At 36.9% G+C, this 26,036-nt stretch overlaps 1 protein-coding gene across 1 annotated transcript in view; it reads left to right on the top strand.

The window, feature by feature from the left end:
• The window catches only part of LOC150094632 (epidermal retinol dehydrogenase 2-like), a 147,374-nt gene that overhangs the window by 44,894 nt on the left and 76,444 nt on the right, over nt 1-26,036 (top strand). Inside the window, exons 2-3 of the mRNA XM_090411611.1 lie at nt 2,923-3,162; nt 22,902-23,008. Of these exons, the coding sequence (XP_090267737.1) occupies nt 2,923-3,162; nt 22,902-23,008 (347 nt within the window). The remainder of the gene's footprint in view (nt 1-2,922; nt 3,163-22,901; nt 23,009-26,036) is intronic.

Here is a 26,036-nt window from a genome sequence, read left to right as displayed (position 1 = left end):
GTCTCTTAAAGAAGGGGACCCCGATTCGACGCATCGTCTGAATGCCGTGTTAAGCCAGGTCTGTTGAATATCACTGCACATCTTTTGATAATTAAGAAGAGAGTGGAGGAATTACGGATGCTAATTCCAGTGAACAATTACCATGGAAATATTTGCAGAAAATGCAAGTAGCAAAACCGAATGACTGTGTCAAAAGAGCAGTGCAAATCGCTGCGAGACGGGTCATTAATTGCCCTCACTTTCTGTACTAAGTCAAGTTTTTAAAAAAGTGCTTATTGAATGATTGTCAACCAAGGGAAAATGTGTTCAGCCACTTGCGCTCCCTGCCGTTGCAAATGCGAAGCCAAATTGGTATTATTTTTGTGGAGTGCCTAATTTAAGATATTTAGGTATCGGGAATATACGCTATTAAACATTTAACTATATATTTAATGGTTATACATAAAAAAGTAAACCAATTATAAGGAAATTTTTTTTGGTTTTTGTTCAGGCAAAACCTTTCAATTTTTTTTCAGATTTTAAATTTCTTATTTTATCACATAGTTCGGGGTCCAATTGGATCATAGGATTAAATGCGCCTTAAATAGTTTAAAGCGCTCTGGTCACTTGTTCAGGCTGTTTGATATTCTACTTCTGTAACTTCTAAATAAGCAAAGTGGAGTCTATTTTGCGTATTTTCTAACCGAACAAGCAAATAATAATAATAATAATAATGACCGAGAGAAGACTTCCAACTTCGCTCGTATATTTGATCAAGAAAGGTATCTATAGACCTAACTAGTCTACATTGAATATTGAAAAGTTTAAAGTGAACATCCAGTGTGATCTATGAGCACACACGCACGCACACACTTATTCCTCTGGCAAATGACTATGAGTTTTCAAAATGAACATTAGAAAAAAACACCATTAGGTTTACGCTGTTGAAATTATAATTTTTTAATAACTCTACAATAGCAGATTTTTTTTCTCTTCGAAAAAAACACACACACTCTTATTCCTGTGGCAAATGACTATGAATTATATGGTCATTTGCCACAGGAATAAGATTAGGTTTACGCCGGCATACCATTAGGTTTACGCCGTTGAAATTATAATTTTTTAATAACTCTGCAATAGCAGATTTCAATTACGTAAACATTTCAATTACGATTAATTAAATTTCTAAACAGAATATGGGAAGAAGAAACATCCCACAAGGATAGAAGACAGCAATAGTCATAAACATATTAAAAAAAAGAAAACAGAAAGGATTGCGAAAACTACAGAAGCATATCCTTATTAAATACATGCTATAAAATATATCTAGATATAATTAAAAGTAAATTAACACCATGGGCCGAGGAAGTTATTGGAGAAGAACAATGCGGCTTTAAGAAAGGAAGATCCTGCACAGATCCCACATTTACATTCAGACAAATTATAGAAAAAAAGAATAGAATTTAACCTGCCAACATATAATACCTTCCTAGATTATAATAAAGCATATCATCAAATGAACAGAACAAAATAATCAGTATACTGTATGAATGAAAGCTCCATCTCAAACCACAAAAGCAATAGCAAATATAATGGAGGAAAGCTATATTAAAATTAATACTGAAACAACCGAAAAAAAATTAAAACTAATAGAGGTCTCATTCAAGGAAGTGGATTATCACCAATACTCTTCAATATACACATGAAAAAAATTTCAAGAGAATGGAGGAAAAACAAAATCATAGGAATTAAAATAGGAAATAAAGAATTAACCAGCCTTTTGTATGCTGATGATCAAGTTATTTTTGCTGAAAATGAAGACCAATTACAGAAAACTACACGTATCGAACAAAACAATAGAACAGTATGACATGAAGATCTCAATAAATAAAACGAAATCAATAGCATTTTAAGGTAAAGAAATTATAAGATGCAAACTAGACATCCATAATAAAGTAATAGAACAAGTGAACAAATTTAAATACCTAGGAAATTACATAAGACCCAATGGAGAAATCGATATTGCATATAAAAAGAAAAAATTCCTAGCAGTCACTGGAACTTTGAATAGACACTTGAACAACCCAAATAAAACTATATAAAATAATAGCCAAACCAATTATGAAATATGGCAGTGAAACATGGACTTGGGGAGAAAGAGATAAAAGACAAGTGGAAGCTGCAGGAAAGAAATAAGAAAACAGTTATCCATAATTAACATAACAGACGACATCACAAACTATAGAAAGAACTGGAAAAACCACATAGAAAGAATGAAGACAGATGGCCAAATATTGCCTGGAAATATAAACCAAAGGGACACCGATCAAGAGGAAGACCAAGGAGAAGATGGGTAGAAGACTTTTTAAGCCCTTGAAAACGTTACAGGCAAACAATTGCCTAATACGGGAAGCCAAGAAGAAGAAGAAGAAGAAAAACACACTGGCTACTGAACATACGTATTTATATCATGGCTTCAGCTGCCCTCTGAGTTAATTTCAAATAACACTGTTAATAATATTTTAATTAGTTCTGTTTGGTGAATATTGTATATAAAAATAGAGCTATAATATTAAATTCCTTGTCTTTCGTTTCGTAATGTATGACTCACGAGCGATTTGCCTACGTTTAGATACCTGACAAATAAAATCTGATATACAGCACTGCAAACTAGAAATCTGTATTTTTTTATTATTTTTTTTTTGAATGCGGAAAGTGAGCACAAAAAGGGTTTCAGAATCACCCACGGCCCCCCCCCCCCCGAAAAAAATCTAAACATGATTACTTCAGAAATTAGCTGAAGCTCTGATCACTTTTTAGACATTTTGATACGTTATCCATTTTACTACTGCATGTAAGTTAGTTTATAACTCCATTTATTGAAATAATTAGTTGTTTCACATGAATTTAAAAAAATAAAATAAGCATTGTTATAACTTTCAGAAAAATAATGAAAAAGTTTCAGAAGAAATACGTGAAAAAGGTTGTCAAGTTTATGCTTATCAGTGTGATATCAGTAGTGCAGCTCATGTTAAATCTGTTGGCGAAAAAATCCGAGAAGAAGTTGGAGATATCACAATCTTGATAAATAATGCTGGAATATTGGCAGGGAGATCTATATTAGAGCTCACAGATGATCAAATAAAAAGAACATTAGAAGTTAATACACTGGCTCACTTTTGGGTAAGTTTAAGCACATCATCTATGGAATTCAGTATTCATTCAGTGATTCGGTGCACTTCCTCTTTCGTATTTCATATTATAATTGATTCAACCTATATGTAGTTGCTTTCTTTACAAAACTGATAAAACTTGAATTGTGCGTGAATGAGCATGGGCAGGTCTATGAAATAATGATATCATTTAGTTATATCTAATATTAATTAATACGAGTATGTACGAATGTGCACTTCGTAATAAAGAAGTTTCGATCTCGACCAACAGATAAACATATTACAAAAAAGACGCCCATTTTTAATATTGTTCGATTCGTCGGAATCAACCTTATCACATAGAATGAGGATCATGTGGAGACAGTCAAGTATTAGTCTCTCGCTCTATACTTCTTGAGTTATCCACATCCAGCAAGTTGCTCAAAGTATATATTAAAGATAATGAACCTGACGCCTGTCTTAATGGAAGGAAATCCAGTTTCACCTTTTCCCCATTCCTTCACATCAAAAGAGTAGCGGTGCCACAATGATGTCTTCGAATACATCAGGAGTGCCTACTATATTACTCAAGTAATCATGTGTTAACAGCAGCCTCAACTACAAGGTAAGAATGTCGCTCAGGGTAGATGTATGTGCTTCATTTTTTCTTTGTTTGTTTTTTCGAAGTCTTTGCTACGACATCAATGTGAGATCTGCTACAGATACTACAAAACCAACTAGAATTATCATATAAATGTTTATGTTGTCAGACTTTGGATCAGGACATGAAAGCTGATTGGTGAAGATGAAACAAGAGAAAAAAGCTTACGTAGAGCGGAATGAAGAAATTGTTATAGACATGATAAGAGAAGAGGAATGGAAGGAAATATGTCAGTGTGAAAGAGCTAATGAATGATTCGAGAGTGGCAATGTATGAAGAATCTATTATTACAGATGTGAATGAGAAAGAAGCCCCCGTAACTCGGTCAGTATAGACGAAGCCCTTTGGTCGGAAAAAACCTGGATTCGATTCCCTTCCATGACGTGAGGAACCTTTATATGGTCTCTTTCGACTACAGGTGAGTTAGCCGGTCTCATAGAGATGTGGAGGACGTTTTCACCGGAAACGCGGGTTTTTCCTCCCCCCCCACACGGATCTGCATGCAGTCATGAATACTAGCCCTCAGGGGATGCAGCTAAGGAGTGAGTAGCCGGCCGCATTTCTTCGTCGTAAATCCCTCATTAACGGACTCTTCCCTTCTCTACCAGTCCTAAGGGTTGAATGAGAAGGGAAGGTAGAGAAGGAGAAAGTTTACAAGGTTTGTTTTCCTGGAGATAGAATGAGCAGAGTGACTGACACGTTAGACATGAGGAATAAACGAGCCGAACAGTTGGTTGTAATAATAGGGCCGAATGATTTGATTTGAACAAGGAAAAGGTTATATCAGATATCAGGAGGTTGTTGAGGAGAATAAAAGATAATGGTGCAGTAGGAAAGGTGATCCCTGTGTTGCCCAGGTACGACAATGATGAAGTAAGATGGTGAGTGAAGATAATGAATTCTATGCTAGCGGAGCTGTAAGAAGAGAAAGAAAAAAATTTTTTTTTTTGACTGTTCAATGAATATGAAGGAGAGATGGAACTGAGTACCAGATATGCACTGCATTTACATGATTTTGATGTGAGTTACCTTCAGAGATTGTTGCTGGTCGAAAGGGTAATGACTAGTGAACAGCAGATCTGAGAAGTTCAATGTGACACGAAAGAGCAGGAAAGCAGGGTAGGGGAGCTTTTGAATAAAGAGGTGGATGGCATGAGAGAAGGAAATGAGAGGGCAGGAACACAACAGATGGAGAAACGGTTTCATTAATAAGGCTAGATTATTAGCTTTATTAACATGAAGTTTACTTAATTCCTCATAAAGCGAATATAAACACATTTTTTATTGTAGCCACGTTAAGATTGTCTATTTGTGTTTTATTGATTTCTACAAATGTTCAAATGAATAAAACATAAACAGACACTCTTTTGTGTGGGAAAGGGTCAGGAGTAGTGATCTGTTGATATTCTTCTTGAACTGTTGGAGGTTGTAGTCCTTTGAAAATGCCACGCGGGAGTAGCAGGTTCAGTGAGTTGGATATGCAGTTCGACTGTAAAGGGATGTTTGAGCTAATGTTGCTCGACTTCCTGTAGATTTGGCAGAAATAGAAGACATAATGGTTGCTGGTTATGTTGAACAATAGCCATGGAAATATCTATAGAAAAGAGAACTGACCTTCCATGGGAAGTGGCTGAAGGGAGTCTGTAAGAGACGTGCCGTTAATCAACCGAACTGCCCTTTTCTGAACAGCATCAAGAATTTTTAGTGTTATCTTAGGATACCATGCCGAACATGACAGCAGTATTCGAAAGTTGGTCGGATTTGGGATTTATACAGAGTAACTGTTGAGTAAAGTAGTACTCTATTGAGAGGAGAATGATACCAATTTTTTTGGAAGCTGATGATGCTATAGAAGTGATATGATTATGCCAGGAATGGTTTAGAGCAGTGTTTCTCAACGTATGGCGTACGCCCTACAAAAGAGGCAATTTGAATATTTTGGGGGGCAATTAGAAAATGATGTTATATTCGTCACCTCATCACTGATATACTCAAAACACTCACCATTGTCGGTGAGTGTGGGGGGGGGGGACATCAAAATCTTTGAAGCGTTGAGGTGGGCATGATTCAAAAAACGTTGGGAAATACTGGTTTAGAGTAAGAGTCTGTCCAAGAAGAGAGATTTGATCTTGACTGTTGAGCAGAGTATTATGAAAAGTAAGCGGAGATGTGAGGCCTTTTCTGTGAGAAAACAAGCAATGCTTGTCTTCACTTTACCTAACTCTCGCGGTATCTGTTTTTCTAAGTGCAGTATTTAAAATATAATCTTGTGTAGCTGTCACACGATGTCAGTTACGAATTATAACTACTTTTGTGGAAAAGACATTAATTAGTGCAATATTTTTCAGCTTTGTGACATTTGTAACGTTTTAATGCGAGTCCTCAAATGTTACAGATTGGAATGAACTTATGAAAAGGCAAGCCCCGCCTGTTGTATTAAATAAAATATTTCCTAGTTTCTGTTTTTGTATTGGTTTATTTTTTTATATTTAGCTATATTTAAATGATAATAAGATATTATTTGATATGATATTAACTTTGTTATGCTTTTGTTTTTTCTTTATTATACATCATCATCATCATCATCATCATACGTATCAAGGATTTAGGCCTAGTATGGCCTGTTCCGGCCTTAGAAGTCATCGTTGAATCGTTTAAGAGGACGTCCTGGTTTTCTTTTTCCTAATGGCTTGTACTTTAAGGCTTGTTTTGGTAATCTTTCTGTTTTCATTCTTTGATCATGTTCCATCCATTTATGTTTATATTTTTTAATTTTTTCAATTACTGGTTCTTGGTTTCATTCTTTCATAATATCTTCGTTTCTTTTGTGATCAAATAGGGTATACTTTGCAGTTTTTCTCATAAACTTCATTTCTGCTGTTGTTAATCTTTGTTTGTCATTTTGTTTTATTGTCCAGATTTCGCTTCCATACATTAAGACCGGTAGGGCTAATGTATTGTATACTTTTAGCCTGGTTTGTTTTTGAACTAGGTTTGGTTTAAATATAGAGTTAATTACTCCTGTTATTTTTAAATATTTTGCAATTTTTATGTTTATATCTTTTTCATTTTCATAAGTGATCATACATCCTAGGTAGTTAAATGAATTCACCTGTTCTAAGATCTTGTTATCTATAATATTTTAGTTCTTGCCTGATCTTGTCCTTTAAAGGCCATAGTTTTTGATTTTTCCGTTGATATTATCATACTATAATCTTTGGATATCTCATTTAGATTTAAAATAGCTTTCTGTAAGTTATCTTCAGAATTTGTAATTATTATTTGGTTGTCTGCAAAGAGGAGAGTGTTTAAGTTAACTGTAGGTGAAAGTTTAATTCCTTGATGTAAATTTTTACTCCATTTTATTATTATTTCATTTAAGTAGATATTAAAAAGAGTTGCTGAGAGGGGACATCCCTGTCGAACCCCTTGGTTTATCTCTCTTTTATATGATAGCTCGTGATTTAATCTTATTTGTATTTGATTATTTTCATATATACTTGTGACAGCTTTTAGGATATTATTTGGTATTTGTCTTTCTTTTAATATGTTAAATAATATGTTTCTTTTAACTTTGTCAAATGCTTTTTCAAAGTCAATAAATGCAATATATGTTTCTAAATTATATTCTCTTCTTTTCTCTATTATTAATTTTAGGCAGAAGGCTGGGTCTATACATGATCGTCCTTTTCTAAATCCATTTTGTACCTCTAGAATAAAGTTTTCGGAATATTTCATTAGTTTGTTATTTAAGATTCTGCTATATATTTTGTAACATGAATTTAGTATACTGATACCTCTATAGTTTTTAGGGTCATCTCTATTACCTTTCTTAAAGATAGGAATCACAATTGCTTTTTTCCATTCTATTGGGGGGATACCAGTTGAGTAAATTTTATTTAAAAATAATAAGAGTCTTCCTTTGAATCTTGTTCCTGCGTATTTATATAGTTCTGAACCTAGCTTATCTTCTCCAGGTGATTTTCCGTTTCTTGTTTCTTTCAGGCTGATTTCTAATTCTTCTTCAGTTATTTCCTTTTCATTTTCGTTAATTGTTTGCCAGTTGTCTTTTTTAAAATATTTGTCTGTCCACAGTTCTGTGTAGTAATTTAGAAATTCTTCTAATTTCAATTCAGTGTTTAATTTTATGTTTTCTTTGGTATCTGCATTTAGGTGTTTCAAAATCTTATATACATTGGGTCTTATTTTATATAAATCATGTTCTAAATTAGAAACAAATTTATTCCATGATTCTCTATGTCTTTTTCTGACTTCTCTTTTAGCTATGGCTCTTATTCATTTATATTCTATTTCATCTTCTAATCTTTTACTGCTTAACCATTTGTGATAGGCTTCTTTTTTCTTTTTGATTATTTCTTTGATTGTATCATCCCAGATCTTCAGTTTTTTTCTTTTATTGAATTTTTTGGTCTTTCCTAAGCTTTCATTTGCTGCTGCATTTAGTATCGTTTTTATATTAAGCCATTCTATTTCTATTTCTTCATTTTGTTTTATTTTATCTAGATACTGGTTAATTCTTTGTTCATATAGCCATTGTACATATGTGTCATTCAATAGTCTACTTTTATAAACAAATGTTTCAATTTTTCTTTCTGTTCCTGTTCCTTGTAGCCATTTAGGTGGTAATCTTAATTTTATTTTAACAAGGAAGTGGTCACTGCTTATTTCATATCCTCTGTGAACTCTAACATCTAGTGAAAATTTTGATGTCTTTTCATTTAATATGAAGTAATCTAATATTGATTTCCATCCTCTTGCTGCCCAAGTATATTTATGTATGTTTTTATGTTTATAAAAGGAATTCATTATTTTTAGGTTATTATAAACTACAAAGTCAATCAATTTTTTACCATTTTTGTTTAGAGTGTGTTCTCCATGTATTCCTATATTATTATTAATTTTCATGTTTCCAATTCTTGCATTTAAGTCTCCTGCTAAAATTATGTAATCATTTTTATTTATTTTATTATATATGTTTTGTAGCTGATTATAAAAATCAATATTATCCTGTTCTCTTCCTTCTTCTGGGGCATATAAACCAATTATTGTTAAATAGCCTCTATCTATTTTTATTCCAGCTTCTATTATTCTTTCATTCCATAATTTATAATGTTTTAACTGTTTTGAAAGGGAGTTATGAATCCAAATCATGACTCCTGCTTGTGCTCTATGGTCTCTGTCGACTCCACTGTATATCACATTAAAATTTTCAGTTCTGATAGTTCCTTTTAATTTCTTTTTTGTTTCAGTGATTACTGCTATTTTAAAATTTCTTTCATTTAATAACTGGTCTATTTCTATTTCTTTATATGCTATTCCTCTTACATTCCAGTTTGCTATGTGTATTATATTTTGTCATTTCCATTTTCGTTTTCCCTTTTCCATTCCAGGGTCTTTTCCCATAGATTCAATCTGATTATGTTCTCCATGTCAGGGAACTAGCCTGACGATGGAATAGTTCAGTGGTAGGGCTGCTACCTTAAGGCTTCTGAACTCGCCTTCTTCCGAATTTAAACCCATAGGAGGAGTAGGGTATATTGAAGGGGAAAGGGTAGATTATAGAAGAAATATAGTAAGGTTTATAGAGAGGACATAGTTGTAAGGCCAGAAATGAAACGACCCCATGGCCCTCGAGTACTCTAATAGCACAAGGGTCATAAAGTAAGAAGAGTTGGCTGATAAGGCCTTATAGGAAAGATTAAAGTAAGTGGGTCTTCCTCAAAGTAGAAGAAGGAGAGGATAGATCCAGCTAGGGGTCCATGGGAGTGCTGCTTCCCTTACAATCAAGATGATTGCTCCTTATGGTCCTGTTGGTCCACGAGTCCTTATTCAGTATATTCGGACCACCCCACCATATATATATATATATATACACACACGCACGCGCATGTACACACACACACACACACACACACACACATGGTGGGCTCCCCTATCTGCCACCCAGGGGACGCGCTCTCTATACAGGGTCCCCTGGGAGTCTTTATTATACGTAATCGTAATAAGGACACATTGTGTGTGTGTGTGTGTGTGTGTGTGTGTGTGTGGCAATTTGTAGTATTAACTCAGTATTGAGATATGTTCATATTTATATATACTGACTATAACCGAGACTAGAATAACAATTAAATTTATTCAAAACACAACATGTTTCATCGGATTGTCCTACCTCTTCAGGCGTGGGAACACAGAAAGCAAATAAACATTATAAGAAACATCGTATCACTATACAAACGACTTATAAAATTCAATTAGTTTTGAACTGTAGCTACAGTGCGTGTTGAAGTTCTATTGTTAAGCAGCTGCGTGCGTCTGATTTCACGAGCACCGCATAGTCGAATCTAAGGAAATTGTTATGGACCCTCATCACATAAATAATAACCTTAGCTGTAATCTAATCTATATGTTACCGCTAAAGTGCAGAAATCAGTTATTCTGCAGATTATCTAGGTACTGTACAGATTAACTAGGGTGATCCGTTAACGTGCGGAAAATTGTTTCTTTTCTCAAATTACCTAGGTAATCTGCAAATTACCTAGATAATCTGCACATTACCTACTAGGCACTCATTAAAGTGAAAATAAGATCTTTGCTGGAACAACAGCAATGTTTCTGTACGTTTAAATTAACATAATGTTATTTATTTATTTTTCGATATCTAAAGAATCAAGTTAATACAATCAAACAATCAACAAATTAGTTGATAGAATCAATCATGAATCAATTAAAAAACTATAATACAAAGAATCAAACAGTTTAAAATATTATTACAATTAAGGAAATGAATTTGCAAAACATATGACACTGGCAAAACCAAACTAAAAGTGGAGGGTGTGTAGAGGCTTAAGTGCTGTGAGGACATCATGTTGGAGGCTTAATGGATTTTTTACAACACTCAAAAAGAATTAAAATAGACTTTAATACTTCCTATATTTCGTCCTAGTCACTAAGACATCTACGGGGATTACAAAAAAAAATTAATGTAACATATGCACAAATAACAAACAATACTAAGCCCAACCACGTGGGTGACACTAAAGTCCTATCTAGGTAGAGCGCCCTCTAAGGGCAGTAGTAGGTGGCCTGGAATGTAAGGTGGGAACTCTGGTGATGAATGTGTTTCCCAAATCTTCGGAAGCTTAATGCAACCATTTTATTGAGATTTGGTTGGTTTTTGAGAGCTGCTGCTGCTTCTAAGAAAAGTCTCTCTTTCTTGAATTTGCTGTGGTGGAGCATGGTGGTTTTCTTCCATGATACTCTGTGGGTGGTGTCCAAAACATGGTCAGCCAAGCCTGAATGGCCATAGTTGTGTTTGAAGATGTAAGACTTGTGTTCCTCTAGATGGATGGATGCTGATCTGCCTGTCTGTCCAAAGTACGCCAGCTTACAGGAACAGGGTACTTTGTAAACTCCAGGCAGAGAGAGAGGAGGGAGCTGATCTTTCGTAGAATGGAAAAGGTAGCCAGTTTGCGGTGGGGCTTATATGCTGTGTGTAGATTGTATTGTTTTAGTATCTTGGCTACTTTTTCAGATGTGCCACGGATGTAGGGTATGGTGATGGCATTTTTAACATTATCCTCCGCGATCGCACTACCTACATCCCGCTAGAACACGACCCCACAAAAACACAAGTTAAGAAACTTAAAATTTTACTCAAAAAAGTATCTTCCTGGCCCCCAGATGTCACGAAAAAACTTAAACCTTTCCGCTCCCGTCCCCCCCGAATATATGGTTTACCAAAAATCCACAAACCCAATTCCCCACTCAGGCCTATAGTAGATGCTACCAATGCACCTTGCTATAGACTATCTAAACAGCTGGCCAACTCTCTGATCCCCCTCACCGGAAGGTCCCCTTCCTATATAAAAAACTCGACCCACTTTAAAGCCCTCACAGAAAATTTAACCTTGAAGAAGACAGACATATTGGTAAGCTTTGATATCTCCTCTTTGTTTACCAATATTCCCTTAATTGACACCTTATCTCTCTTAGAAAACGTTTTTCCCTCTGACGTCTTAGATCTCTTTTCCTTTGCCATTAACTCTGGATATTTCTCGTGGAACAACAAAATCTACAAGCAGATAGAGGGAACTGCCATGGGTTCCCCCCTCTCACCCCCCCTTGCCAATTTCTATATGGAAGATTTCGAAAAACGAGCCATAGACTCAGCCCCACTCAAAACTTCTATCTGGCTAAGATATGTAGATGATGTGTTCTCTATTTGGCCTCATGGCCCAGACACGTTAGACTCCTTCCTCAGTCATCTCAATAGTCTACATCCAAGAATCCAGTTCACTATGGAAAAGGAAAAGAACAATTGTTTACCCTTCCTAGACACCTTAGTCACACGCCTGCCTAATGATACACTTACCTTCACCGTATACAGAAAACCCACACACACAGGCAGATACATTCACAAACTCTCCCACCACCACCCCTCTCAACAATATGGCATTATTAAAACTCTTACCAAGAGAGCCCACAATCTTTGTTCCAGTGGACCCGCCCTCACTAATGAGCTTAACCACATACACAGCACTTTCCTCTCCAATGGCTACAGCGATCACAGTATCAAAAAAATAATCAACTCCTCCCCCATTCCCCTTCCTTCTCATCAACAAGATTTTAAAAATGCCATCACCATACCCTACATCCGTGGCACATCTGAAAAAATAGCCAAGATACTAAAACAATACAATCTACACACAGCATATAAGCCCCACTGCAAACTGGCTACCCTTTTCCGTTCTACGAAAGATCAGCTCCCTCCTCTCTCTCTGCCTGGAGTTTACAAAGTACCCTGTTCCTGTAAGCTGGCGTACTTTGGACAGACAGGCAGATCAGCATCCATCCGTCTAGAGAAACACAAGTCTTACATCTTCAAACACAACTATGGCCATTCAGGCTTGGCTGACCATGTTTTGGACACCACCCACAGAGTATCATGGAAGAAAACCACCATGCTCCACCACAGCAAATTCAAGAAAGAGAGACTTTTCTTAGATGCAGCAGTAGCTCTCAAAAACCAACCAAATCTCAATAAATATGGTTGCATTAAGCTTCCAAAGATTTGGGAAACACTCATCACCAGAGTTCCCACCTTACATTCCAGGCCACCTACTACTGTCCTTAGAGGGCACTCTACCTAGATAGGACTTTAGTGTCACCCACGTCGTTGGACTTAGTATTGTTTGTTATTTGTGCATATGTTACATTAATTTTTTTTTTTTTTTTTTTGTAATCCCCGTAGATGTCCTAGTGACTAGGACGAAATATAGGAAGTATTAAAGTCTATTTTAATTCTTTTTGAGTGTTGTAAAAAATCCATTAAGCCTCCAACATGATAAAAGTGGAGGGAGAGGAGGGGAAGGAGTAGGGAAAGGAAATGACGAAACAAACTTTTGAACTTTAACGATACGGAAGCCGTTAATGTGTACATTACCTAGGTAAAATGCAGAAAACTCTTGATTCCGCACGTTAATGGAGCAAATCAGTTAATCTGCAGAGTAGCTAGGTAATGTGCACATTAGCGGCTTTCGAGCTTTAGCGGTAACATATATATAATCTATAACCCTAGCCGGACTCTTTCAGCTCTGCTATCCGATATTGGCACACTTGTGAAATCAGACGCACGCAGCTGCTTAACAATAGAAATTCAACACAGACTGTAGCTACAGTTCAAAACTAATTGAATTTTATAATAGTCGTTTGTATAGTGATACGATGCTTCTTATAGTGTTTATTTGCTTTCTATGTTCACACGCTTGAAGAAGTCGGACAATTCGATGAAACATGTTACGTTTTGAATACATTTAATTGTTATTCTAGTCTCGGTTATAGTCAGTATATATAAATATGAATGTATATATATATATATATATATATATATATATATATATATATATACGTATGTGTGTATGTGTATATATATATACGTATGTGTGTATGTGTATATATATGTGTGTGTGTGTGTGCAATTATGGACTTCTACTCGGTTGTCGTGATACATTTTTAAAAAATATAGATTTAATGACTTAAAAACCGAGGTAACTTATAAAGTTTTTTATGAGAATAATACAACTAGTTTCGGCTTATAACAGCCTTCATCAGGTATTCATTAAAGGAAGAGAAGAGTAATAAACATTGAAGCATCTAAAAAACTGAAAATTACAGGTAAAAATTGCAACACATAATTGAAACAAAAAAAAAAAAAACGATGTATTTTTTAAGTTGTTCTAACTGGCGCGCTATTGTTTATTGCGTGTGTGTGCGCCTGCAGACTCTCGTGAACACCAATATTGAATAACTGCAGTATGGCTTTCTGGGATGTTGTAACTCAAATTGCTGTTTAAGCGTTCAGGATTCAGAATGACTTTCCTGGATTCCACGATTTTTCTTTCGAACTCATCACCACACCGAAAAATGTTTTCTGATTTATCCCAGCAAAAGGAGTGACTTTGGAGATTATCATTAGGATTGTTTGAGAAAAGAACATGACTTGACAATGCAGTTGCACGTGATCTTTTATAGGAGATGTTTCTTATGCTCCTCGATACGTTGTTCAATAATTTGTTGGTTTGTCCAAAATAAGGGATATTGCAATCACACCATAATTTATATACACCTGGATATTTTAGGTTGTGATGAATAGGTTTTGGATGGCTGATAAGAGAACAGATTTTTATAAGTGTGGTGAAGAACGTCCTGATGTTTTATTTTTTAAGGACCTTAGCCAATTTGTTAGAGACTGTGCTAATGTATGGGATGGAGATGCTACCTTTAAAATGATTATTAGTTTCTGTGGTGCACTGTCTAGGAGGATCCAGAAGAAATTTTTTAATCGTTTTTTCGGAGTATCCATTTTGTGTAAAGATAAGAGATAGGTGATTTATTTCTTTTTGGAGTTCATCCGGTTCATTCAAAAGAGAGCGTGCTCTGTGTCCTAAGGTAGATATAGTTCCAAGTTTCTGTGGTGGGAAATGATGAGAATGGTTATGCAAACCTACTCATATCTATTGGTATGAGTAGGTTTCCTGTATATAGAGATTTTTAATCTTTCAGAGCATCGTGTAATCATTACATCCAGGAAAGGTAAGGAGTTATTTTGTTCTACATCAGCAGTAAATTTTATATTAGGATGTTGGTTGTTAAGATGATGAAGAAAATCTATGAGAGATGTGCATCCGTGACTCCATATAATGAAAATATCATCAACATAACGTTTCTAAAGTTTTGGTTTAATTGAGAAGGAAGATATAGCTTTCATTTCAAAATCTTCTAGGAAAATTATTATTATTATTATTATTCAGGCCTCCAAGGAGTCAAAAGACTCATCGAAGGATGTCCTTCCTAAGACATAAAGTCTGTCAAGACTCATCGAGGGGAGTCCCCCCCTGAGAAACACAAAGTTTATCATACCACTCCTTAAAGTCACTGACCGTTCTCGCTCCCACCACTCCATCAGGCAATGCATTCCACGGCTCAACCACCCTCCACACAAAGAAACCACTCCTTACCCTCTTGCTCACAGTTTCCTTTCGTAACTTCCAGGGATGGCCTCTTGTCATCACTCCTTCCCGCTGATCAACCAAGCAAAAGAACTCCCCAGTGTCAACCCTGTAACCACCTCTCAACAGTTTAAAAGTCTCAATCATATCACCTCTCCTTCTTCTATCCGCCAAACTCTGCAGTCCACATTCTCTCAGCCGATCCTCATAACTATCATTGTACAGTCCTGAAACCATCTTTGTCATCCGTCTTTGTATCCTTTCCACAGTTAATTTATCCCCTTCAAATCCTGGGGACCAAATCTGAGAACAATAGTCCAAGTGTGGTCTGATCAGAGACTTATACAACGGAATGATAACCCTCTTATCTCTGCAGGTCAGTGTCCTTCTCATAATAGCAGCAATCCTCTGTGTCACCTTCACCACCTTTGCAATATGTCCCCTAAACTTCAGGTTTCTATCAATCATCAACCCCAGATCTCTTGTCTCCCCTACTTCCTCCAGTATAACTCCTCCCATAGAGTATGCAGCATCCCATCGATGTTTCCCAAACCTCAAGACCTTACATTTTGCTGCATTAAACTGACACCCCCATTCATTTGCCCATCTATCTAGCTTATTTAAATCCTCTTGCAGGGCTACCACATCTGCGCTATTACTAATAATCCTTCCCAGCTTCGCATCATCCGCAAACAACTGAATATCCCCCTGCAATCCACTGGCTATGTCATTGATATAAAGGTTAAACAATATAGGTCCTAGTACTGAGCCCTGTGGGACCCCACTTGTAACCCTCTGCCTCCTGGAAACTGCTCCACCATACACAACTCTCTGATACCTATCAGACAGCCAATCCTGAATCCAGTTGACCAATCTGACATCCAGACCCATGTGCTGCAACTTAAATATCAGCTTATCATGTGGCACCCTGTCAAATGCCTTCGCCAAGTCTAAGAAAATTGCAGTATATGCCTTTCCCTCATCTAATGCTCTTGTAACTTTATTATAAAAGGCTAGCATATTGCTAAAACAAGAGCGTCCTTTCACAAATCCATGTTGATTCTCACAGATAACATTACCCTCATCTGCCCAATGCTGTACACGGTCCCTCACTACTTTCTCCAAGATCTTAACAACTACTGATGACACACAGACTGGCCTATAATTAGACACTTCCAGTCTGTTACCACCCTTATGCAATGGCACTATCTTACCTTCCTTCCATTCCCTGGGCACCTTTGCCAAAGCCAGACTTTCATTGTAAAGCCACGTTAAAGGTATTGTCAATTCGCTAGCACATTCTCTCAAAACTCGTGGCGAAATACCATCCAGTCCCACAGCTTTACTGACATCCAGAGTACTCAGTATCTGAAACACACTCTCCTCCTGTACCTCCAGACCTCGTACCAGTCCTATCCCTCTAGCATTAAAACTGACTCCTCTAGGATGAAATACTCCAATAAAGTGTTCATTGAACAATTCCACTATGTCCTCTGCATCAGTCACTCTATTCCCATTTTTATCCCACAATATCATTCTTCCACAGTCATTTCTCCTCCTACTGGCCACATAGCTAAAAAATTCCCTAGGATTTTCTTTGGATCTTAGGGCCAATCTCCTCTCATATTCCAGTTTCGCTTTCCTTACCACACGAGTCACTCTTCTGGCCTGTGTCTTATATTCTTCACCCATCCTCTCTTCACCTGTCTCCTTATATCTCTTCCATAGCCTCTTTTTCGCATGCAGTTCCTGTTTAATGTTGTTTGTCATCCACTTTAATCCAAATTGTGCCCTCTTCTTCACTCGTGGTATACAACTTACCATTGCTGATAACAAATATTCTTTCACAATTTCCCACACACTGGTGATATCCCGGCCGTCCAATTCCTCCCTCCATGAAACTTCCCGAAGTTGACGTCTAAGACTATTATAATCACCTGCCTTATAATTCCACATAAGTACCCGTCTCTTTGATACTCCTGCATGTCTATTCATTTTCCATGTCAACACCATATGGTCACTCTCTCCAACTGGTGGGAGAGACGTCAACTCAGTTATTATCAACTCTTCTGATGCTATAACCAAATCCGAAATTTTTGAACCTCTTGTTCCCTCTGTTACATGTTGCCTAAGACATTTGTCCCTCAAGAATTCTAGAAATTCCATTCCCCTATTGTTACATGCATGTTCCTCTCTCCAATTTATACTACTGAAGTTAAAATCTCCCATAACAATCATTCTTCTTGCACTTGCCAAACTTAGCTGTCTAAACATCTCCTGGTCCCCATCCTCTGTGCTCCTGGGTCTGTAGCAACACCCCACTAAATATCCTGTCTTGCCTACCTCTAGCTCACACCATACGCTCTTAAAATCATTTCTCTCACTTCCTTCCAAATTCTCCACTCTTAGAGGACATAGGTCATCACTTATCATAAGCAGCACCCCACCACCACGCTTTCCCCTCCTATCCTGACGAAAAATGCTATACCCAGCGACTTCTATTTCTGTTTTTATATCCTCTTCTGTCAACCACGTCTCAGTGATCGCAATAATTTTTGGCCAGGCTGATGCTATCTGCGCCACCAATTCCTCTCCCTTATTCCGGATACTCCTGGCATTAGTATACAGCATATAAATGCCATTGTTTCTATACCCAGCCTTATCCCTTCTAGACTCCACTGGGCTCAGTGTTACCTGACATTGTCTCCCTTCTCCCAAGTATCCATTCCCACAAGAGGCGACCCCTGCTATCATCCTCCCTGGGACACACTGACTCGTTCAGAACAGCAATCTCTCCAGATGCCTACGCCCTTCCTCATTCAAATGTAAACGGTCTCTCGCATACAACTCCTCTCTTTCCTCAAACGCACTCCAAGCATCCACATATACCAGTCCTCTCTTGTCACACATTCTCGCTATTATGCCATTCAATATCACCGCTCTTCTGCTCAGCTCATCATTATCATACCTAGGCAACACGCACACTATTTTTCCTCTCTCTGTCTTCTTCCGTACAGTCTTAAGCAAAAATCTCATATCTCTCGCTGCCCGACTTACATTACCACTCAAGTCATTTGTTCCTACCATCACAATCATCTCATCCACCCTTTCACCTCTCTTAATTGCCATAGCCACCCTTTCTATTGTTCCTCCTGGCAAACACTCCTCACGCATCCTATCTTGAACACCACGGATCATTGAGTCGCCATACATTATACCTCTTACCATTCCCTCGCTCCTATTGTTTCCATTCTCTCCTCTTCTTTCATTCCCATACCTCTCTCTTCTACTGTTTCCATTCTCTCCTCTTCTAGCACTCCCATACATCTCTCTCATTCCCTCTCTCCTACTGTTTCCATTTTCTCCACTTCTAACACTTCCATATCCCTCTCTCATTCTGTCTCTCCTACTACTGTTTCCATCCGCTCGTCTTCTAGCATTCCCATACCTCTCTCTCATTCCATCTCTCCTACCGTTTCCATTCTCTCCTCTTCTAGCACTTCCATATCTCTCTCTCATTCCGTCTCTCCTACTGTTTCCATCCTCTCATCTGCTAGCATTCCCATACCTCTCTCTCATTCCCTCTCTTCTACTGTTTCCATTCTCTCCTCTTCTAGCACCCCCATACCTCTCACTCATACTCCTTAAATTCTGTCTCTCTTCTACTCTGATTTGCCTTGCATTTATCTCTTCCATTCTCCTAATCTTATCTTTCATACTTCTGCTCTCATTCACTAGACATTCCACCTCCTCTTTCAACTCATCTATCTCCCTCTGCAGGTCAGTCACTCTTAATCTAAATTCACTCTCCCATACAAAACCATCTCCTAAACTTCCACAGTCACTCACACCTTCCACACTATCAACTATTATTTTCTCATTCGCTCCTATCATACTACTTGTCTTCCTATTCTCCGTTCCTGGAGCAACAAAGTCGGATATCGATATATCTAATGTATTTATTTCCTCCAACTGCCTGCATTTGGCGCACATACGCTCTCCACTCTCTTTAACAAGCCACATATGTAATTCCCGAGAAGCATACATGCCGCAAGTACTGCATGCCACAAAGTCCTTTATGGTATTGCTAATAATTGAGTTTTTAAATAGCGGAGGACTTGGCGTTACGCCACTTGCGACTGCTGCTGAATCCACCATCATTCCTTACTGCCGAGTAGCGTAATCTTTAATAATTATTCAATTAATAAATAAGAGGGGAAAAAAGTACAAACATCAGAACATTTAAAGTACTAAATATAATTAAATAAACGAAATATAACTAAATACAGTAACTTAGGTTCGTTTTGTCTTCCACCGTTACGCGTTCGATTCTGACGGTACCAACATATATTGTATCGCGACAGCAACTAACTTCCAAAAAAACAACCACTGAAGTACACTCGTATTCAGAGAAACAATTTAGCACTCAAAAACGTAGAAAAACGGGGGGAAAAGCGAAATGTTAGCTAGAACTGGGGACAATGGGTTGTCCATTGCCAGGCCTTGTTTTTGTTGGTAAATGGAGTCCCGATATCTAAAGTAGCCAGAATGAATTCGTTATTTTAATGAAGCAAACAATTTTTTGGATAACTTTTACTTTAGTAATGTAAGTACTTCATCTGTAGGAACGTTAGTAAATAAAGAGACAATGTCAAAACTTGCTATAATGTCATTTTCATTAATAGAAATATCTTTGATATGAGAAACAAAGTCTGTGGTGTTTTTGATGAATGATGATGATTTATTGGAGAAGCATTTCAGGTGCTTTGCTTTGCACCTATTTACAATATTTTGAAAGTTGGTGAATCAGTTCCTTCCACGATTTGGCAAAGAGGGGTGTTTTCCTTATGTATCTTAGGAACTCCATAGATACGTGGTATAAGAGGATGTAGTGAGCGTAAAGAAAGGCGAACATTATGAGGAAGTTCACTCGTAGTCTTTAACAAGTTGTTTGTATGGTTTTATAATTCTCTTGTAGGATCTTCCTGAAGAATTGAATAAGTAGTGTTGTCTTCAAGTAATTGAAGCATTTTTCTGTGATAATCTTTAGAGTTCAGGATGACCGTGGAATTGCCTTTATCTGCAGGTAAAGGCAATTCCACGGAAAAAGAAAAATAACAATGTTATTATTCTTTTTAAGTTTCTTAGGGCCTGTTTCTCAGCAGGAGAAATATTATCTGTTGGAGGTTTAGCATTATTGATAATGAAAATCGATTCAATATGGAGAAGTTTCGCTAAATGATTAGGAATAAGTGAACTTGCTTTTTCTATTTTTTGTAAGAAGAGACTCTTTACTGTTAAATTTTGGTGAGGGAATGAAATTGAGACCTTTGCTTAAAATATCTTTTTCCGCATCTGTTAAAACATGAGAATATTTGTTCACAACAACTTTGTCTGGATTAATACGGGGACTACAAGGCCTTGTTTTCTGGAGGGGAACTTCGAGCATCCCAGAAATGTTTTATGTGGAGTGTACTGGCTGCAGATTCTATTAATATCTTCAGTCTCCAGAAGAATCTCCTGTGTACAGTGTGATGTGGCATTGTCATCCATAAAAATGAATTTTTTGCCTACAGCACCATGGAACAGTTGAACGTGATGTTGAAGAACTTCATAGGAGTATCGTGCACCAGTCGTAGTTCCTTTTTCCTGCACTTGTAGCTTTTTGCATCCATTAACGCATTCGCTGCCAACTACGAGTTTACTCGTAGTTGGTAAACCAGCTACGAGTATACTCGTATGACGCTTACTGCTGGCAACGAGATTACTGTACTGGCCTTGAAGAAGTGAAAATGCTTGGCTTGTGGAGCTAGCATCTTCATAGTTCTCATAGCATCTATGAGAACTATGTATTCTCATAGATGGTATATGCTCTGCACAAGCCAACTACGAGTATACTCGTATGTGACGCTTACCGCCGTCAACGAGATTACCGTACTGACCTTGAAGAAGTGAAATTGCTCGGCATATGGAACAGACTATGCTGAAATAGCGTGGCAGCGAACGTGTTAAGCATAATGCCTCCCTGCACCATGATCCCAGCACTGCCATATCTATCCCTTTCAAGAACATTCTTGCACTGGTAATCAGTACCACTTTCACTCCAGATCAAGTGTCATTTAGAATCATATGACCTCTTGTATGTTTGTGTATGTGAGGAATTAAAGAAAACACTTCCACGTCTCTTTTGGTTGGTCATTGTTATAGGAATAGACAATCACTTAAGTTTGAAGCCTTTGAAGTCACACCTAAGAAGGTGACTTCACTGTTTGAGTAGTTTGATTTGTAGATAGTTAAGGTTCAGAGATAAATTCAAAGCAGTCGGAATGCTTATCACCATTTGGTGAACAATAAAGACAGCAGATGAAATTGAATTGGAGAGAGAAATGTTAATCTCAGGAAAGTAAAACATGGAGTCTAGATTTGGCATTCACAGAACATCAGATTGCACAAAGTCACAAGTGTTGCTCTTTGTAGCAGAAGATATCATGGTGAATGCAGTTTGGACAGTCATTTTACAGTGGTTGTTGATGATATTTGAGGTTCACTTAGAAATATTACGCCATATCTGGATGTTTTTAAGTGGTGATGTACATTATTTATATTTATGTCATGTTGGTTTGGTCACATGACCAGAATGGACACATAAAGGTTACCAACTAAGTCTTGTGTGCAATGATTGAAGGTAAAAGATCCAAAGGACAGCCCAGAATTAGACGGATAGACAAAATAAAAGAGGAAAACCAAATCACAACAAGCAACACCAAACTGGACAGAATTGTTCAGACTCCCCAGGGACAGACAGAAATGGAAAGAGTTCATTCGGCCTCATCATCATCTACATAGTAGATGATGGAAGAGAGAAGAAGAAGAAAAATGTCAAATATTAGTGGATGTTGAAATGATTTTGTATGTATTTGTTTTTAAGGGAGTTGTTTCAACTCCAATGATACTGTGATTGTTTACTACTTTCTTCATTGTTCATTTTGGTGAATAGTTGAAAGAAACTAATGCCATTTTATAGTTATTGTTTTTATGTCGTTTTGCCATAAGAATAAATAAATAGAGAGAAGAAATATACTCTTGGATAAGCTGCCCATAGAGAGAGCACCAAGTTTACCTTTGGAGAATACATGATTAACAAACATTATATACTGACCTAGTGATCATAATTTCCTCAGTATAATGCCAACCAGTCCATCCTAACTACACTACAGAGCTAGCCACCTTCTTTCCATACTGCATGACATGTTAACGTTGCTGTAATTCTTAACGAAGTTATGTGCTCTACATTTAACTGAGTCATGATGTCATCTAATCTTGTGGTCATTTGGAATATTTATTAAATTATGCAGTATAATTTTTTTTAAATAAATCATGTTTAAGTCAAGCTATGTTTCATGTACCCATAGTTGTGTTATTGTTGAGAACTAGAAAATGTCATTTTCACTAAAAATTCAGAAATAAGTTCTTGAAAAGATAATATAAAGTCACTGGACAATTTTGCATATTACTTTTTTTTGGAAACTTGTCTGCTGTATATTGATAATCTTGGAAATAATTTAATTGTTCTTTATTTAGATGATACGAGAGTTTTTACCTCAGATGCTAGAAAATTCTCATGGACATATTATTGCTATCTGTTCTATTGCTGGTCTCATAGGAAATGTTAACATGACTGATTACTGGTATGTATCTAAGCATCTTTATCTGCATTATGACATTTTGGTTAAGTGCAGTAATTTAGAATAGGTAACTATGCTCAGACAAAAATGTCAATGTGCTGTAATATTAAACATATCAACTTGTAAGTTTTCTCTTCAGCTAATATGCATTTCCCTCCTGAGATATGGCATCAGTGTCACAGGTCCTAATGTGTATTGAACTTATATCCCTGAACAGAACAGCTTTGTCTTCATTCATTAGATTCACCATAAAAATATACTTCTATTTCAAAATTGTGCTTCCTGTCCTAAAAAGCACAAAATTTTGATAGACTGACTACATGGCATTTCTAAAGATTTTGAATGGATTAATTTACAATACCCACTCCATAAACTTAAACATCATAGATTGCCTGTGCATGCTTTAAAATGTTTTGAATGGTATCTTTACATCAGAAAAGATACTGAAGATAAACAGTGATAAAGAGCCAAGAGGCTATTTTTTTTCCAGTGGAGCTTGCTTCACCTTTGCTCTGAGTTGCCCTAGTGTTGTACTACCCAGGTATTGACTTACGCTTGGACTCGCCGATAGTTCTTCGGCATGAAGCTCTTAGATTTCGATCTCCAAGTTTCATATCTGGCTTTAATATAATGAGGGATTTATTATTCCCTTAATTGAAGATCAACAATATTATTGTTATTATTATTATTATTCCTGATACCTCCAAGGAGTCCGAAGACTCATCGCGGGAGGACATCTTCAACTATCTCTACACCTTACCTCTACTACGAATCAACGCCATCTACCGCCCACCTCCAACACCACCACAACTAGTAATTTTTGTCTGTAAATTGCGTGTGTTCTGAAGGGCCGATTTGTATGTATGCGGGATGAAAAACCCGAGTTTCCGGGAGAAAAAACCCTGCTACCTCCGTATGAGATCGGCTAACTCACCATCGATTGAAATCAACCAGATAAAGATTCCTCCCGTCGCGACGAGAATCGAACTTAGGCCTATTCCAATCGAAGGGCGCAATGTACCGTCGTTCTTCCAATTGCGCTACGGAGGCGGTTATCATCTGGCCTGTATGGCTTGCTGCCCCCTGCTCAATTTTACACTAAGTTAATGACTCAATAAGATAATTATAATTAGGCAAACCTAAATTATCATCAACATATTTGAACTGATAGTTAATTAAAAATTAATGACTTTGATACAAATTCATTTTTACTCAAAAAAAATGTGTAAACTTACTGTATTTAAGCCAATCATTAATAGCTACCCTGAGCCTGATGTGATCATGCTAATTTTTCAATATCAGGTTCAATGTTCGACAAACGAAGTCTCAAGTCTCCTCTTTCACTTATTTGCAATCTATTTCACTGCTTAGCTAACAATTGCAACATGATGCTGAATCCTTTCTCGACCAAGCATGAAGAAGAAAAAGCAATGAGCAGTAATTTTAATTCTTGCCAAAGCTAAGGATATTTGAATTGCTCGTTTGGCCAGAATGTTTCATACCCATGCTCCTGAAATTGTACTTGAGCTTCAAAATCATTTTTAAGTCAATAAATTCTTTACACAAATTTGGATGAACAGAAATGGCATCAGAAAGAAATGGATTTATGACCCAATCGGGTATTTTAAGCCCATCGAAGTCTTTGACTCTGATCATCAAGTCTTCTTTCAGTATCAGAAGATGGAAACAATAACAATCCAAATCTGGAGCTAATATTAAATCGTCATCTATTATTTGCAGAGGGAACTCCAGAAAATCTCATCTTGCAATTTAGTTCAGACCAATTTTTAAATTTAGTCTTTAATTCGTGAAAGTACTCGACATTCTTTTTTGCTTATTTTGGATGCTTTGTTCTTAAATGCTCAATCATTCTTGAAGGCTTCGTTTGAGAAAGTTTTTTCACATATTAAGCACATTGGTAACTGTTCATTATTTATAGATGACGACACTTTCTTTTTTTCACTCATTTTAATGGACTTACAGCACTATAGAATATCAATGAATTGCACCACACGATACCATGGGCTAGATGTATACTCTAAACCAGGGTTGTCAGATGGGCGTTAGGAAAAGTAGCAGATAGAACTTATACAAGTAGTGGATTCTGCTAAAAATAGCCCAAATTAATTATTTTCAATGTAGAAAATTCAGACCAAAAAGCAGCCCAATTACTTAACTTTCAATATAAAAATTCTAAAAAATAAGTAGCGAATAAATTTGAACAGTATTGCTAGGCATACAATATTCTGATCAGTGTTGCCAAACATACAATATAAATAGGGATGCTAGATTAAACACGGAATTTTTTCCTTTTATTATATTAGTAGTATTATAATGATTACTGCTCACCTCAGCACCCTTAGCACTTACCCCTCACCTCGGTGTTCACAGCATCCCCCAATGGGGCACTACCATTCAGGTTAACCACTACCATAAACTAATTCAATGTGTCTGCATTCATGACACACTCAGGCAATGCACTCTACTCATCGACCACTTTCCATGCAAAGACCCTGCTCCTCTCCTCGAACTCTCCTTCTACAGTTTCCAGTGATGGCCTCTTGTTCTACCCACTCTTCCATTCTGTGAAAATTCTCTTCGATGTCAACCTGATAACAATCCTTGACTAGCTTACACTTCTCTATCATATCCCCCCCCCCCCTCTTCCTCCTATTCACAAGACTTTGCAATTTACATTCTCTCACTCTGTCCTTGTGCTCCACATTCCAAAGACCACCAACCACCTTTGTGAATCTTCTCTGGATCCTTTCCAACATATTCTTGTCACCATGAAAACCCGGCAACCAAATCTGTGCACAATAATTAATGTGAGGCCTGATCAAGCTCTTATACAATGGCATCATAACCTCTATTTCTGCATGTCAGGTACTCTGCATCATTTCTATTATTTGATATGATATCTTCACGACTTGTGCAATGTGGATCCTGAATTTCAGGTCCTTTTCCATCATCACTCCTAGATCTCTCATCTCCTCTACTTTCTTTAAAGTTTCCCCACCAAGTCTATTCT

This window comes from Typopeltis vanoorti, chromosome 21 (assembly GCF_054136105.1).
Source record: "Typopeltis vanoorti isolate ZY-2024b chromosome 21, IOZ_Tvanoo_1.0, whole genome shotgun sequence".
Taxonomy (NCBI): Eukaryota; Metazoa; Arthropoda; class Arachnida; order Uropygi; family Thelyphonidae; genus Typopeltis; species Typopeltis vanoorti.
This window is presented reverse-complemented; position numbering and strand designations above follow the sequence as displayed.